This window comes from Pseudophryne corroboree, chromosome 12 (assembly GCF_028390025.1).
Source record: "Pseudophryne corroboree isolate aPseCor3 chromosome 12, aPseCor3.hap2, whole genome shotgun sequence".
NCBI lineage: Eukaryota > Metazoa > Chordata > Amphibia > Anura > Myobatrachidae > Pseudophryne > Pseudophryne corroboree.
In genome coordinates this window covers 143720013-143738929 of record NC_086455.1, presented here as the reverse complement: position 1 = coordinate 143738929, position 18917 = coordinate 143720013, and the positions used below count along the sequence as shown (strand labels likewise).

Here is an 18917-nt window from a genome sequence, read left to right as displayed (position 1 = left end):
GGAAATGGGAGGAGGAATGAATTGAAAGGGGTGGAGTTAATCTTAATTCTCAACCCCCCGTCCCCCAAGAAGAGTCTAGATTTGCCCCAGCGCATATCCCGATGATAAGAAATTATTTTCCTGAGTTTCAAAAAGCGTCAGCCAGGGCATCACATCTGATAGGATTATTTACACTTTCAAAATATCTCTGGGTACAGACCCAGCTGTGCAACTGGGCTTGAGTGGCCATCAGGCTGAGCATGCATAAAGAAAACGGTTTGCTAAGTAAGACGTGGGAAACTCCAGTATATTGGGGGTATGATCTGAATATCCCTCTCTGGCCGGGGTTACACATAATAAGGATATGTGGATAAAATGGAGACAAGTATCAAACAGCTATGCTTTCATCTCACAGAGAATTATGGGGACAACAGCAGTTAAAGTTAAGACAAATTGCAGAGACATCTGTGAAATTTCTGGCATATTGGTTTAAATATATAGCAAAATTACTAAACTGTACCATAACCTGGTGAAGATATCCATTTACTTTTTCAGTGGTCCTATTACTTATAAATAGATAATAAACAATATAAATATACTAGATGTTGTCCCGGAACAGCCTGGGTTTTGTATGTTTTCTCTCTTTGTTCTCCTCTCTCTCCCTGCTCACTTGTCTATTTCTCTTATCAGCACTTGATTTTATTATATAGATTATCCTTAGCATTACCTTTTTGTTTCATCTTTACTATTGTACTGTACTTCCCAGAACGTACACACTTTTTCTGCTCTACAGTGTTTCCTTTCTATATAGTATGTGTCCTGTACATCCGTTTGCCGTTTTCCTTTCCCCAATACAGTTATCAGTAATGTTGTGATGCTGTTATTGGCTAATTTTCAGGGGTATCTATGTTATCATCATTAAGTGGTTATGTGATGAGGAAGGTATGGGAAATAACAGAAGAGTTTGGAGGCTGTAGATGTGAGTTATGCTGTGACTCTCTGTAATACTACTTTCAGATTACAAAAACCCGGCAGAGACCACTTTTCAAACTTGCGGCAGGACCTGACGTCACTGAACACAGATCATCTCCAAGCGCGGGCTCTTCCTATGCTGTAAACAGGCCCTGGGTCGCATCGACCTGGTTTACATGTTCACACTGCACTGCGACCTTGGTGGAACCAGGGTTCAACCCTGGTTGCTACCTGGGTAGAAAAGCCGGGTCTTCTTTAAAATGACCCTTTCAGACTAAGCAAAATCCTGTGTTGCTGCACATCCGCTTGTAATAGCTCAGGATATTTTTGCTAGTCTGAAACGGATATGAGTAACATCACTGGCTCAGGTGAGTGGGGCTTGGGTTAATACCAGTGGTCTTTACAAGCCAATATGATAACAATATTTCTTATCAGTCAAGCTTTTATATATATATATATATATATATATATATATATATATATATATATATATATATATACTCCTCATCCTGATCCGGCACTCTCCTCTCCCACTGGGTCCTGGCTCCGGTGCCCTCCTCAGGGAATGGGTACAATTCTATAACCTCCTCAAACAGGCGGCACTCAAAGGCTGTATAAATGGTGAAAACTTCCTGTGCTTTATTTCAACGTTTCGGGGTCAAGCCCCCGTCTTCAGGAAAACACACTACACTCAGGTGAGTGGGGCTTGGGTTAATACCAGTGGTCGTTACAAGCCAATATGATAACAATATTTCTTATCAGTCAAGCTTTTATATATATATATATATATATATATATATATATATATATGTCTGTCCCTGACGACGGGGTAAATCCCTGAAACGACGTAGGACCAATAAAGCTACACTTTTAAACTTCATCCAGCCTGCTTGAGTGCCGCTGCGTCACAAATCTCTCTATATTGGCCCATGCCGTTGGAGCCAAAGATGGCATTGCAGCACTTGCAATCTGGATCCAATACTGAGTGTGTATATATACACACACATAGAAAACCACGGCACTCACCATTCCAAGGAATGGGGTGCACACCTGCACTCACCACCCCCAGGTAGGGGTGCGGTGGCCTGTGACTACATTGCTCAAATAATATACTGGGAGCCCAGCACTCACCATATATAATATATATATATATATATATATATATACATACATACACACACACACACACAGTATGTATGTATATATACCAACGCGTTTCGGATCTATCATCCTTCCTTCCTTCCTGAGGGTATTTGTTTTACTCAGAGCCAGGTCTGTAAGCTGTTCTCCTTGTTTTGTTTATCCCTATCTGGAGATTTATGAAGTGATTTCTACATAACTCCTTGGGATATATGGTAGAACAAACCTTAGACCAGAGGATCTTTTTATTATCATGTTTTATTGTTTTTAATTAGTTTTTTTTGTAATTTGGAATAAATTCCTGTTTTTTGGATATATGAACACCTCCTCTTTTGTGCTATATATCCGGTGTCGGATTGTACGTGTTTATCCTGTCCAGTTGTTGTGGAGGACAACATAGGAATTCACAACGGGCCCAGGAGTGACGACGCAGAGGAAAGAAACCTTTCAAGGAACATAGGGCCCTTATCGGAGGTGAGTGTCTTATATATGGGACGAGATGATGACCGGTTGAAATAACGAGAAGTGATGCGAATCATGATATAAAGAAACCTTTTGATGTATATCCCGCATGGTGTGGAGGTCAGTTTAGAGGTGTGAACCTATATTTAAAGGAGGAATCTTGGTGTTTTGAGGAATTCCCGATCCCAATAGAAGTTCTTGGTGGGAAGATTGGACATTTGGATTGCTCTACATCTAGTAGCGCTTGTGGACTACTCTATTTTTTCTTTGTATATGTATGTTTATCAAGAAGTGGTGCTCTTGAGAGTTTAGTCCAGGGCTGCAACTAAGGCGCAAGTTACCCTTCTCTACTGTTTGGTTACCACATGGCTCCACAATATATAACCATGGGGTGATATCTGGAACATTTGCTGGCAGACACACTTTAATCCAAAAACGCTCCTTCTCCCTGGTTTGGAAGCTACTGCGGGGGATCGCCAGGCTGCGGTGCGCCGTGCTCACACTGCCACCGATGATTACCAAACAGTCACAGACTCCACCCTAACGCATTTCGTCAAAAGACTGTCAGCCCTGAGCCCTGATACAACAGTAGAGTTGGCATTGCCTGTGCAAACATGAGAAGCTAACATGTATGCAAATCAGGTTTATCTGAATTAAGGTAGATGTCATGTAGCGCATGCTGTAACCCAGCCCCTTGAACTATAAAAGTAACAAAAACAAATGGTAAAAAAATGCATTCAGCAAATTCTGCACTGAGACGGGATTCAGCTCCTTTACATTTTACATGCAAACGGCAGAAGTGGTACAGGCTGCCAGGTGTTACGACAAGACAAAACAAAAATACACAAAGGCCATGCTGGCAAATCTTGATCTGAAGACACTTCAAAGCCGAAGCCTATTTTCTTAAGTCCTTCGGCACGAAGCAGGAGAGGGGTTATGCAAATATGCTGAGATTATAAAAGAAAAATGTAAATGAAGTGAGTGAGATAGGCGTATTGGTATCAGACAGAACACACACTTGAATGAAGAATTAGATCAAACCGGCCTCAGCAAAAACTGACAAGACATTTATAGATCTGCAATTCTGTAAGTCCTGCTGAAAGCTTCCCACTGTATGAAAGTGCTGTAAAATGCCCTAACACACAGCCAGGCATTTCTTCCCATAGAATGCACAAGAGAAAACATATTTTCCATTAACAATGTGCTTGTACTAGATCGTTTATTTCTTTTTTTTTCTGTTAAGATGGCTGACGCTGCAGATTTGTTTTTGCCCATATGGATATTCTGAATGCAATATAGACTGCGGAAAACCTGAAATGCTTGTGTTGTCAAAATATTTAATATTGCAATTCAGCAAATCTCAGATGTCAAGTGAATAAATGTAATAGTCACATCTGGTCTATGCTTTCTCTTACATAATTGGGGAATGTCTATCTGGATTTCAAACTTGCATAACCTCGACATTTATAGAGGTAAAACGTAAAATAAAAAGCATCTAGTTTCAATAAAAGAGCCTGAAAAAAGCTCTCCTGTACAATAACAGATGCACCAACTCTTTGAGAAGAGAATATTCATCACCCAACTGCATACAAAATAAATTCTGTCAACCCATACCTTGGTAATCCTACAGGACTAGATTTATAATAAAATAGCTTTTTTCCCCCCATCAAATACAAGTACTGTAGCACGAGGTTCCTTGTGCAAGACTTGAGTTTATCACTCGCCAAACGCTTCCAACTACCAAATCACCAAACTTATCAACGTCAACCCATTTATACCGCTTTCACATTGCAAACCCTGCTTTTAAAATGTTTCTTAAAACGGGTCTTAAAACGGGTCTGAGCAGTTAAACCCCCTTCACATCACATGTTGTAACCAGTATATTACCGTTTCATTACCGTTTCGGTACCTTTCACACTGAACCCGTTTCACCCATAGAAAACAGTGGTTGTCATTTTAAATGGACTTTTCTGGCCCACACATTATTAATAATTATTAATTAATTATTAATAATTTGGCTAGTCGTACGATGGAACCCAGCAGCTTCAAGAATCTTTACCATGTTTTTGTAGATTACTGCATCCTTCAGTGTCCCAGTGATTTCTTCATCCCCTCTGATCCTAAGCAGCTCCCTAACCTCCTCATCACTCCAATTTGCCATTTTAAACTGTATTCTGTATAATAAAACGCTTCTTCACTCTCATGTGCTTCCTCCAGTTTATTTCCTGCTTCTGCCTGGTGACATCACGCATGAAGACAGCCTATCGCCTTCTGTGGCTTGGAAATACAGTTTCTGAGCCTTTCACATTGCACAATGAAACGGGTCTGAACCGTGTAGGACCCTGCTTTTTAACCGTTTTAAAATACCAGTATTCTGTAACCGGTAAATTCAATATGGCCCTTTCACACCGCAGCTAAAACCATTTTGGAAGGCTTAAAAAACGGCAATTTACCGGGTTATAGCTGCGGTGTGAAAGGGGTATTATAGTACCGCTCACTTTTGGTATGGAGGAATCACACATTTTGTAATGCAGTACCAAATATTACAATAAACACCTGGGTTTTCACTTTGAGATTACAGCATACTGCAAGTGGCACTACCAAGTCACTGGACAAAAACAAAGTGACCTGACATTTAAGATGCCATGGCCCTATGTGGAAGGTGGACCAGTGAAATGAAAATGTGCAATGCAAAAGGATGGTAGAGGATTTGTGAACTGTGCTGCTAACTCAGAGATGTACACCAATCCGAGGTTAGCAGCACTGTGCGTGTGCAGAACGGGTCCTGCACTGTCGGACGCAGTGCCCCTTAAGCCGCAGCCTGTCAGGGGGCGAGACGAGAACTGCTTCCATAAATGGTGGCGCGTCTCCTCCGTTTTATGGGAGTGCCAAGTCCAGTGCCTGCATCTTCCGACACTGAGGTACTGGGTTCTGCAGCGTGAATTCTCCTACACTTCTGAATAACCTGAGGGTTACTCAGATGGCCAACGTTCAGGCAAGTGATCCGATGCTGCATCTTCAGACACAGCAGCGGATCACATAAGCATGCAGGAGGTGTCTATTAACACAAGACGCCTCCTGCAGCATTAGCATATATTCACACAGCAGGCCCTGTACCCCTCTGTCTTAATTACAGTCTTTATTTATACTTGTATTATGGTTATAACAAGCATATAATATACCCTGCGATGTCCAGCAAGACCTAATCACTTTATCATGCTCTGCAATGACTAATAGCAGCCTGAAATGACCAGATTATCTGTCCAGCACATCAATCGGTCAAGAATATGATCATTCTTAATGCAAAGTATGTTTGGGGCATAGTGTGTCCAGCGATGCCTGCTGTCTGGTACTGTATATTGTGACCAGCATACATTAGAATTAAGATTCAGTTCCTTGCATCTCATGAAGCACAGCCAAAACATTGTATGTATCTACCCTGTGGTACTATCCCTCATTCTATAAGGCACGTGTCTAGTGCACAATACCAGTCAGCTCTCACGCAGTCACTGTTATTTTTATAAAGGGACAGCAGGTAGAGATGACTGCACTTTAGCGATGCCAGTGGGAGATGGCAAGTTGGGCCAAGGAATAATAATGGGGGGGATGTATTAACCTGGAGAAGGCATAAGGAAGTGATAAACCAGTGATATGTGCAAGGTGATAAAGGCACCAGCCAATCAGCTCCAATATGTAAATTAACAGTTAGGAGTTGATTGGCTGGTGCATTTATCACCTTGCACATATCACTGGTTTATCACTTCCTTATGCCTTCTCCAGGTTAATACATCTGCCCCATAATGACACCAAGCACAGAACGATTTTGAAGAACTACTGTAATATGATCTCAGTTTCTAGAGTCATCATGCTGGCTCACAGCATCTGAGTACATCGGTGATCACTCTTACCTTCTCCACCACTAGCTACTGTTATTCTATTACACTATGTACAGGGGGGGAGGGCCCGAGGGGGAGGCTGACTTGTCCAGGAGAGCTGTAGCCTGGAAAGCCTGCAGCCGAACACCTCTTCCCGCCTCTGGCACACCTGCTCCCAACCGCTGAATGTAGATGTAATATGTGCAGAGAGATGTAGAAGTGAGAGGGGTGTGTCCGAACGCAAATCTAAAGTGCAGTGTAAAAAATGGCTGGCCAGCATGTGTGAGCTTCATGTAAAAGCAGACTGTATTTACCCTGCATGTAAAACTAACAATTTTTTTTACCACCACTTGCAGTGCAACATGATTTGTCCAGGTGCACAAATCAGAATCAGCCCCTATGTCCACAGTGAGTATGTCAACTTTACGATGCCAGTGCGGAATCTCGACACAGGTCTAATGCTACTAAGAGCACTGGAATCACGCATTGTGCCTTGTAAATGACTGACGGTCTGGGTACATCTGAGTAGATTGTCTTTGCTGTGTGAGGAGAAACAAGCAAACTAATGATATTTCTGGAAACTCAAAGTCTTCTAATGGGAGGGAATTCCTCATTGGATCAGACTCTGACCTATAGACATGTCTGTGACAGACAGCCTAGAGGCCAATCAAATCAGCAGCCATCTTCAGTCTCCATAATGTAATCATAATATTGCCACCAAGCACTTTTCCGCATACTGCTCTAGTTCTACTCCGACGTAAAGACTGAGCCACAGCTTACAGCCCAGGGAAGCGTATCTTCCTAATGGCTCCATACTTCAACAGTTATTAAAGTTATCATAGACTGCATTATGGTATAAGGCAAAATATTCAGACAATTAATTCTGCAGTGGTTTTATTTAAAACTAAAAGAAAATGAACTAAAGATCGTTATTCAATTGCATGCTAATGTCTGCTTTCTGTTGCATTCTAAAGAATTCTGTATGATTTCTTGTCATTCCCTTAATCAGAGCCAGACTGAGACTTTAAAGCCAATTTCTGCAATGCAAAGCGCACACGTCCACATTTATTTACATGTCTGAATCCAACAAGACAAAAACAGCCTAAATCTAATGGTACAACGTCTGTTCTGATCTTACAGTAGTGGGATCCAAATTGGGGGAGGAAGGGGGGGGGGGGGGGGGTACAGTAGCAGGGAAGACTGATGTGTTGCTGCAGAAGTGAGGTAATGCGCTGCTACAGGGGGAGAGAGGAATGTGCTGCTGCATGAGATAGTGGCACCATTCTTTGTGGCATTGCTCATATCATCTATCTGCAGTATATACATTGTGTGGCAAAATCCACAAAGATTGTGCAGCTGATTCTGTGTGGGGTTGGAGGGATCCGCCCACACAGGGAACAACAGGTAGGTGTGACCACCCCTATTGGCTACTGCTGGAGTCCAGTCAGGCCCGGATTTATCAAGTATTGGAGAGTGTTGTTACATTTCACAGTGATAAAGGGGTCTATTCATGAAGCAGTGAAAAGAGTGGAGAAGTGAGTCAGTGGAGAAGTTGCCCATGGCAACCAATCAGCTGCTCCATACAATTGTATAGTATGCAAATTATAAATGTTACTTCAATGATGATTGGTTGCCATGGGCAACTTCTCCACCGGCTCACTTCTCACTGCTTCATGAATAGACCCCAAAGTACTAGCCAATCAGCTCCTAACTGCCATGTTACAGGCTGTGTTTGAAAAATGACAGTAGCTGACTGGCTGGTAATTTATCACTCTCCAATGCTTGATAAATCTGGGCCTCAGTGAGGCTGCTGCCAAGAATATACAGTCTGGGAGAGACTGTGGAGGGCAAGAGAAGCTGCCCAGTGGAGATGGAGCCCAGGTGGGGTTGCTGAGAAGAAGCCAGGCCAGTGGGCCTTGAGCGTGGATTTTCTAGGCCGTGTCCAAACCTGCAACAGGCAGTGAGGACTTTGAGAAGGTGAGGAGAAGCCTTACTGTACTTGTGAGACAGGACTGAGACTTTTAAGAGCGACTCTGTAATGCAGATGAACTGCCCAGTATAGTGAAGGCTGAAGGAATGATTTAGTGCCCAGCACAGGGGCTAGGCTGTTTGTTGTTGTTTCATTTGTTACCAGTAAAGAATTACTTTCATTTATTTACCTGAAAATCTGTGTGTGAGCCCTGATTAAGCTCCTAGACCATTGTTTTTCAACCACTGTGCCGTGGCACACTAGTGTGCCAAGAGCAATCTCCAGGTGTGCCGCCATAGAAGCAGAGCCAGGCCCGTCAGCGTTTTGCCGCTACTGTGGCCCTGGAACGATCGATACTGGTGGGTTTAGTGGTTGCAGAGACGGTTTTAATTTTGGGCCCAGGCAGTGTTGGGCTCTTCTGGCTTTCTCAGATGTGGCTCAGGCGTTACCTATGGAGAAGCTACGACATGACATCCTAGGAAACGCAACTGCACCATGCATCACCGTTATATTTGAGTGTGCCTTGGCAATACTTAAATCTTGTTCAGTGTGCCGCGAGTTGTAAAAGGTTGAAAATCTCTGTCTTAGACACTGCACCCCTCTACTGAGTTAATTGCCCCACAACTGTCACACGTGGGAGAATTGGCTTGCAAGAGATCTACGCAGGAAATGTGGATTATAACAGCATCTTAAAGGAAAATATGGATGCTTACTGCACAGCATAAAAGACACAACAAGACAGAGCTCATCAAAGCGGTGTGCTGAAAATAAAAAAGCCTGCTTCAAGTGTTTAAACAGAAAATTGTCTGCATATGTGCAATAGAGTGATGCAAAGTGCAAATGTGTAGAATTATAAGTGATAAAGTCTATACTGTCGCCCTGTAGAGAAATACGTATTTATACAGAGGGCAGACAGTCTAGGTGTGAGGGAAGTACATACATTACAGTATAATAATAATAATAATAATAATAATAATAATAACATATTAAACAGTGCATTATAGAGAATATTTATTCCTTACCAGTGGAGCTTACAGCGTATATTCTCTAGTAAACGGACACACATACACACTAGGCTTAAGTACGTCACTAGCAAATTATCTACCAGTATGTTTTTCCCGTACGGGAGGACACCAGTGTCCATAATCAGAGGGAGACTGCACCAACAAAGGACTGGTGCAATCTCAGACGGTGTGACCATTTGCCGTGGCATTAGCATAAAGAAGCAGTAGCGCCTGCTGCAAAAGACACGATCACTACTGCAATAGCATCCACCTCTAACTCAGGACCAGTTTCGGAGAAACTTCCCCCTTGTTCAGATAATGGTCCATGCTCCAGGCTCGTCACCCTGGATGCATGAAAGGAGCATATTATGATTGGAGAGGCAGCCATCCAATCAGAGTTAAGAAAACAATGCACTTTGTGCTGCAATCATTTAAACAGGGAACATACTTTTTATTCAGCGTGCTGTGCTGATTCCCAGGCAGGCGTCCTCCAGCCTCCACAGCGGTATAGCTTTTAAGTGTAGAAGGAGCCGTCTAGGTCACTATAGCCTGCCATCAAGCGGAGCTGCCAGACTGCACTGTGCTTTGCTCCAGGGCTGACTTTCTTCAAGCCCCCAAGCTCACCAGCTGTGTGTGCTGTAGGAGGATTGCCCAGTACAGAGCACAGAGTACTGAGTACTGAGTAAAATGCTTTCTCCTGAGGAAACCCCATGCTTTTTTCTTTCAATTACATAAATAAAGTCCTATGTAGTAAAGCAAAAATAAATACAAATAATAAATAAATCTACGAAAGACGGTGACGCGTCCATATTCATCCTGGTTAACAAACAACGCACAGCAAAACAAAAGTCAAAGAACAATGAAATAAACAGGCTGATCATGCAGAGAAGTATTGGGGGGGGGGGGATAAAATAATGATTTTAATAATAATAAACACTGTAACATAGGTCACAAATGTATATGTAAAAGTTTTCCATATTATGAAGGAACTTGAACTGCTATGCAGCTCTGAGGGGCAGATGTATTAACCTGGAGAAGGCATAAGGAAGTGACAAACCAGTGATATGTGCAAGGTGATAAAGGCAGCAGCCAATCAGATCCTAACTGTTAATTTACATATTGGAGCTGATTGGCTGGTGCCTTTATCCCCCCACATATCACTGGTTTATCACTTCCTTATGCCTTCTCCAGGTTAATACATCTGCCCCTGAGCGAGCTGTTGTTCTCAGTTATCAGTCCTGTCCGACTGAGAAACGACTTACAGTAACAGCAGGAAGCCTAGGATGCATTAGCAAGAAATCTTCCCCCACGAGCAGATCTTACAACATTTACATATATATTTGGGAATGTTACTAGTCACTATTTACAGCAGTAAGTTCATTTGTGTTTTAGCGTTAGCAGTCCTTTACACGACACTCAATGGCTCTTACCAGCTCCACTGCATTGGCTGCATATTGATGGGAACCCGGAATGGGCATGTGACCTTTTGCCATGATTTCTGCAGGGTTGGCACAGGGTGGATGAGTCTGATGGACAACACACAATGAACTATGGACATGAGCATAAGAGAAGAAAAACACAATACATGCAAAATACATCACACAGCATGAAAATGGCAAAAATAGTTTCTGGGATGGGTCCGACGTGCAACTTAAGATCTGACAGCAATTATTATGTGATGTAATATAATAGAGGTTATTCAGATATTGGGGAGCCTGGGGCACAGAAAAAAAAGTAAATATGCAGCATGGAAAATGCATATACAGGTCCATATACCTGGGACATGCTTAGCTACTATAATAGGGACAAAGTGGGCTTAACCTTTATCAGAGATTTCCCAGAAGCACCGTCCTGCAACACTGAGCATCACCATGTCAACGTTCAGCCTCTCTGAGCCCCGAACTGGAGTAACTAGCCTCACAGGCTGTTTATCCATGCCGTAGAGGACAGGTAGCAACCAGCATGCCACTGTGTCTACCGCTTCTTATCAGAGCTGGGAGCACTGTATACCTATGGCAGCAGCAATGACTTTACAAGAGTTTTTCTCTGTCCAAGCTTTTTATCATTATATTTCTAAACTGCCCACCCTCTTTCCCCGAGACTAGTACTTCACAGAAGGGCTCTCTTTTGGGAACATGCCATTGGCTTTAGGGACGTATCCGGTATCCGGACTCCAGGTCGACAGCACAAAGGTCGACACACCTTAGGTCAACACCAATTGGTCGACACACCTTAGGTCGACATGGACAAAAGGTCGACATGGACAAAAGGTCGACAGGAACAAGGTCGACATGGAAAAAGGTCGACATGAGTTTTTCACGATTTTTTTCTTTTTTTTGAACCTTTTCATACTTAACGATCCACGTGGACTACGATTGGAACGGTAAAGTGTGCCGAGCGAAGCAGTAGCGGAGCGAAGGCACCATGCCCGAAGCATGGCGAGCGAAGCGAGCCATGCGAGGGGACGCGGTGCACTAATTGGGGTTCCCGGTCACTCTACGAAGAAAACGACACCAAAAAAAAAAAACATAAAAAACTCATGTCGACCTTTTTCCATGTCGACCTTGTTCCTGTCGACCTTTTGTCCATGTCGACCTAAGGTGTGTCGACAAATTGACGTCGACCTAAGGTGTGTCGACCTTTGTGCTGTCGACCCTCAGTCCCAGACCCACGTATACTATGCGGGACCCTACCTGGTCAGAGTCCTGAATGACCTCTGGATGCAATACACGAATAGAAATGCAAATAGGCTTGTACAGGATGGCTGCCCTGCTCTCAGTATAAGTAGCTGGCTAGCTTTCCAGCCAAGCTCTTGGTCCTGTCTCCTAGGGCACTCAAAGATCCCAAATATGACTATCCTTAAGAGGGCGAGGTAGCAATATTTACTAATCATGTACCAGTTACATCTACACAAACATCCATGCAAGTAGTGTACAAATCCTTGTCAGAACAGCACAAGAATACATAGGAACGGACATGATTCTTGGACTCATAACATATATATATATATATATATATATATATATATATACACACATATATATATAATGTTTTCTCTGAGGCTGCACGGTTAAATGCAATCTGAACTTGCACATACAATGCAGAGATTATCCAGTGAGATGGGATTCCACATGGTGATAACATGGCAGGCAGGAGGCTGCTGAAACATAGGAACACCCATGCACTTTCATGTCACGCTTAGTCTCTATATATAGATTTCTGTTGTCTCAAGAACATTTTAGTAACATTGTGTTCCACATTTCTAACTTTAAATGAGAGGTTCTCAAACGCGGTCCTCAAGGAACACCAATGGTTCAGGTTTTAGGTATATCCATGGCTTAGATGGTTAAATCAAATTGGCTGAGGTGCTAATTAAGTCACCTGTGGCCAAGCATGGATATACTTAAAACCTGGACTGTTGGGGTGCCTTGAAGACTGCATTTGAGAACCTCTGCTTTATATCAAAATAATACAGTGACAGAACATCCTTAATCTGTCCAAATTCAGGCCTTCCCAGGGTTTAATTGTTGCATTTTCTAGGACAAGGGAAGGACTTGAGACCATGTACACATTACTGATACATGTGTCCTCACACACTATAGCTGCAGTCGCACAAAACATCCTTTCTCAGCGCGCCAGGCCGCGTGTATCTTCTTCACGCAAATGTACATCTTAATCACAATGCAACAACACTGCTTCATGAGACTGCACTGATTAACTTGATACTGTATGCAAGACTTGTATATCTGTGTGTGACTAAGTCTCAACCTGTACATGAATTGCTACCATGCAGCGGGCAAGACTTTTTTCAGTTGTGATTCCTATACAGATTCAGACTCAGTTGCACACAGATATACAAGTGCCGCGTATGAAATGAATCAGTGCAGTGTCATGTAGCAGTGTTGTTGGATTGCGATTAAGATGCACATTCACGTGAAAAAGATGCAAAAAAAGATGCTGAGCACAACTGATCGCCCCAGGTGTCTCATGCCGCATGGCTTACTGAGGCTAAGGGGTACATTTACTAAAGTGCTGGATTTTAGCAAACAATCAGATTCTACATATTTTTCTAGTGCCTTATAGAAGATAACAGCTAGAATCTGATTGGTTGCTATGGGCAACATCTCTACTTTTAAAAATCCACATTTTAGGAAATATTCCCCTAGGTGTATGAGGACATTCAGCACTGTTGCAATGCTAAATCATGTCGAAAAACATAATACTTTTAAAGATTATGGGGCCGGATGTGATGGCTTGTGGGACGTCCGGAGCTCCGAGACTCCGGCCGAACTCGTACGTTTTTTAAAAGCAGCAAACGTTTACAAGGCAAAACCAACCAGGTTTTGCCTTGCAAACGTTTGCTGCTTTAAAAAAAAAACGTACGAGTTCGTCCGGAGTCTCGGAGCTCCGGATATCCCGCAAGCCATCAAATCCGGCCCCATGTGTTCACGTTACAAGATGTGATTGACATTAGATAAAAAAGCATTTCACTGGCCATTTAAAAGAAATTAAATCATTAGACACCGTCAGCAACACATCAGCTAGTACACAAGGATCAGAACATCCTGACCACATTCTACTGGTTAGATCGTGGTGCATGTACCAGCCCTGTCATCTTTATAAGATAAAGTTGCTGTAGGTGTTATCTGTGCTGTGTCTGGCACCCGTATAATTCTAGAATTACCTACTGTGTAGGATATTATAATGGAAGGGATGTCTGCATGCTTTAAGAATTCGTTAAAGCAATAGCAATGAGCCAGAATGCATTATAAAAGTCTAGATGGCAGTGAAGGGTGAATGTAGACACGCATTGGTTCTTACCATTGCTGCAGCACTGATGGAAGCATGATGGGAACAACTGTGTTCTGGGATCTTGTGAACTTCAGCATGGCGGGTGATGGGCGGATGGGTCTAATGAACAACATACAAAGAACTGGGTATATAGGATCGCAACACAACATGGAAATATACATGCAGTATCATTTAATTCACAGGCATGGAAACTTTCCAAAGCAAAACTGCTGCTCAATACTGAAAAGGATGAGGATGCTTTCATACATACAGGGAGAAATTAAAAACCATCATAAATTAGTGGAACTTTAAATCATAAAAATTAAATAAAATAAATTCCCTGTTGGCAGCCTCCCCTGCAGAGCAGATCTAAAATCCCCAAATTTCATGTGTGGACTCCTTCTCATTATAATAGTCATATACCGAGCCTTGAATACATTTTATTTCCGTTATTAGGCATTTTTTTTTTACTTTTTACTATCAACCCAGAGGGTCTACTTGTCCATGTATTTGCTTTTCTCTTTTATGGATGATGCTTTCATGACCCCGGTGCTTGGTGTTCCCCCTCTCCTGTCTCCCCCTCCAATCAAATTTTTTTTTCTTTCCTATTTTATTTACTTTTGTATTTTTAAAATGCATTTTTGTTTACTGTATTTTGTGTAAAAATAGGATTTTGGTTACCTACCGGTAAATCCTTTTCTCGTAGTCCGTAGATAATGCTGGGGTCTACATTAGTACCATGGGGTCCACTAGGAGCCATTGGCACTTTAAGAGTTTGGGCTGGCTCCTCCCTCTATGCCCCTCCCACCAGACTCAGTCTAGAAACTGTGCCAGTCTAGAAACTGTTCCAGGATGTCGATGGGCAGGCCGGCTTCCAGACTTGACCACCTTCCTTGGAATGTTTCCCTCTGAGTGACTGCGCCCCAGCCCTGAAGGCCCGCATCCGTGGTTAGAAGGACCCAGTCCTGAATCTCGAACATGCGGCCCTCCAGAAGGTGAGGCAATTGGAGCCACCAGAGGAGTGAAATCCTGGCCTTTAGTGACAGACGAATCCTCTGGTGCATGTGGAGATGAGATCCTGACCACTTGTCCAGGAGATCCAGTTGGAAGGCCCGAGCATGGAACCTCCCATATTGGAGAGCCTGTAAGAGGCTACCATCTTTCCCAAAAGGCGAATGCAGTGATGAACTGACACCCGGGCTGGCTTCAGGACATCCCAGACCATTGTTTGTATCACCAACTTCCTGCGGAAGAAACACCCTCTGCACTTCTGTGTCGAGGATCAGCCCCAGAAAAGACAAACTCTGGGTCGGTTCCAAATGTGACTTTGGGAGATTCAGAATCCAACCGTGGACTCTGAGTAGGTGCGTTGTGAGAACAATGGACTGCAGCAGCTTCTCCTTGGACGAAGCCTTTATCAGCAGATCATCCAGACATGGAATGATGTTCACCCCTTGTTTGGGGGAGGAGAACCATCATCTCTGCCATCACCTTAGTGAACATCCTTGGTGCTGTTGAGAGGCCGAATGGCAGGGCCTGGAACTGGAAATGACAGTCCAATAATGCGAAACGGAGATAAGCCTGATGCGGCAGCCAAATCGGAATGTGGAGGTAAGCATCCTTGATATCCAGGGATACCAGGAATTCCCTCTATTTCAGACCTCATATCACCGCCCTGAGAGACTCCATCTTGAACTTGAACTACTTTAGAAAGGGGTTCAGTGATTTTAGGTTCAGAATGGGCCTGACCGAACCATCCGGTTTCGGTACCACGAAAAGGTTTGAATAGTAACCTGTGGTTTGTAAATGAGGAGGAACTGGTACAATGAACTGTGCCTCCACCAACTTCTGGACAGCTTCCTGTAGTACAGTTCTGTCTGCCAGTAGAACTGGCAAGTCTGATTTGAAAAATTGGTGAAGAGGGAGATTTTGAAATTTCAGCCTGTATCCCTGGGACACAATATCTCTCACCCAGGGATCCAGGCCGGACGATACCCAGACGTGACTGAACTGTCTGAGTCTCGCCCCCACTGGCCCCACCTCCAGGCTGCGCGGTCCACCGTCATGCGGAGGACTTTGGCGTACCTGAAGCAGGCTTTTGTTCCTGGGAACCTGCAGCAGCAGGTTTCTTGGATTTAACTCGACCTCCCCTAAAGAAGGTATTGGACGGTTTCAGGGGCGGATCCAGAAAAAAAATACAGGGGGGGGGGCACCATAAGGGGCGTGGCTTCGTTGGAATGGGCGTGGCTTCGTTGGAATGGGCGTGGTATTGCAGGAAAAGACTACCTTATACCCCAGTTTTGCAACCTGCACGCCCAGACGTTGGCCACCACAGGAAAGAAAAATAATCCTGATTCATGCCCCTTACATTATTTGTCATTTTTCCTCCTTATAGTAATGCCCAGTATACATTATGCCACATACTGCAATGGCCCTTAGACATTATGCCACACACAATAATGCACATGACACAGTATGCACACACCGTAATGCCCCCGACACATTATGCCACACACCGTAATGCCCCCGACACATTATGCCACACACTATAATGCCTGTGACACATTATGACAGGAATTGCAATGCCCGTTATACATTATGCTACACACTGCACTGCCCCTGATACATTATAGCACATACAATGTCTGTGACACATTATGACACACACTGCAATGTCCGTGATACATTATACCACACACTGCAATGCCCGATACATTATAGCACATACAATGCCTGTGACACATTATGCCACACACTGCAATGACCTTGAGACATTATACCACAATGCCCGTGATATAGTATACCATACACCGTAATGCCTGTGACACATACCGCAATGCCCGTTATACCCTATGCCACACACCGCAATGCCCGTTATATATTATGCCACACTGCAATGACCCTGAGACATTATACCACATACCACAATGCCCGTGATATAGTATACCACACACCGTAATGCCTGACACATTATGACACACACCGCAATGTCCGTGATACATTATGCCACACACTGCAATGACCCTGAGACATTATACCACATATCACAATGCCAACGATATAGTATACCATACACCGTAATGCATGTGACACATTATGACACACACCGCAATGTCCGTGATACATTATGCCACACACCGTAATGCCCATTACACATTAAGTCCTACAGTAAGGCTTCTAATTACTTTTCAAATACCTGCTCGTTGTCAGGGGTTTCATGCACTGGGTGTCATGCTCCTTGCCAGGGGTTTCATGCTCTTGGTTCCATGCACGGTGCCAGGGGTTTTCATGCTCAGGGTGTCATGCTCGTTGCCAGGGGTTTCATGCACTGGGTGTCATGCTCGTTGCCAGGGGTTTCATGCACTGGGTGTCATGCTCGTTGCCAGGGGTTTCATGCACTGGGTGTCATGCTCGTTGCTAGGAGGTAGTCCTTGTTGCTAGGGCTGTGCTCCCAGTGCCACATATGTCCCCAGTGCCAGATATTCCCCGACAGTGCCACATATGCCCCCAGTGCCAGATATCCCCTCCCCAGTGCTATATATGCCCCCAGTGCCACATATGCCCCAGTGCCAGATATTCCCCCCCAGTGCCACATATGCCCCCAGTGCCAGATATTCCCCCCCCCCAGTGCCACATATGCCCCCAGTGCCAGATATTCCCCCCCCCAGTGCCATATATGCCCCCAGTGCCAGATATTCCCCCCAGTGCCATATATGTCCCCAGTGCCAGATATTCTCCCCCCCCTCCCTGCCAAATATGCCCCCAGTGCCAGATATTCCCCCCCCAGTGCCAGATATGCCCCCTCAGTGCGTCCCCCCCCGCTTCCTCCGCCGCCGCTCCCCCCGCTCCCCTGCTGTTAGGAGGGACACGGAGGGCACAGTGCACGCCTCCCTGTGTCCCTCCTGTGTCTCCGGCGGCCGCGGGTCACTCTAATAAAGGAAGTGCTCACGAACGGCACTTCCTTTATGAGACCCGCGTCCGCCGGAGACCCAGGAGGGACACAGGGAGGCGTGCACTGTGCCCTCCGTGTCCCTCCTAACAGCAGGGGAGGAAACGAGACCGCAGACTGACATGCGGACGCTCGTCCGCATGTCAGTCTGCACTAAATCAGTGCACAAAATATAATAAAAATACAAAAATCAACTAAAAATGACAGGGGGGGCACGTGCCTTGGTGCCCCCCCCCCTAAATCCGCCACTGGACGGTTTGGCCTTTCTAGGCTTGATAGGCCGAAAGGACTGAGATGCTTATGAAGAGAAGTATTTCTTGGGAGCAGGAGCAGCTGAGGGAAGAAACGGAGACTAACTCGCTGTAGCCGTGGATATCCACACATCCAAAGCTTCCCCAAAGAGAGCCTGACCTGTGTAGGGTAGGGACTCCACACTTTTTCTGGATTCCACGTCGGCAGACCACTGGCGCAGCCACAGTCCCCGACGAGCTGAAACAGACATTGAAGATTTTCCTGCAGCCATGGAATCCAGGTCTTTCATGGATTCTACCATAAAACCGGCTGAATCGTGAATGTTACGCAAAAACAATTCAACATCCCCTCTATCCATCGTATCCAAATCCTCTACTAAGGTAGCCGACCACTTTACTATAGCCCTTGCAATCCATGCACTAGCAATAGTGGGACGTAATATGGCCCCTGAAGCAGTGTACATTGATTTAAGTGTATTATAATTTTTTCTATCAGCCGGCTCCTTTAAGGCGGTAGATCCTGGA

General features: G+C 44.3%; 1 protein-coding gene across 22 annotated transcripts in view; it reads right to left on the bottom strand.

The window, feature by feature from the left end:
- Positions 1-18917, bottom strand: part of GPHN (gephyrin) — a 615912-nt gene that overhangs the window by 228802 nt on the left and 368193 nt on the right. For 14 of the 22 annotated variants that reach the window (XM_063948135.1, XM_063948129.1, XM_063948127.1 and 11 more), the window contains 2 exons: positions 14223-14312; positions 10832-10927 (listed from right to left, as the gene is read on the bottom strand). The exons of 7 other annotated variants lie outside the window; for them this stretch is intronic. In XM_063948135.1, coding sequence (XP_063804205.1) covers positions 10832-10927; positions 14223-14312 — 186 coding nt within the window. The remainder of the gene's footprint in view (positions 1-10831; positions 10928-14222; positions 14313-18917) is intronic. One more of the 22 variants, XM_063948134.1, reaches the window with a different exon arrangement.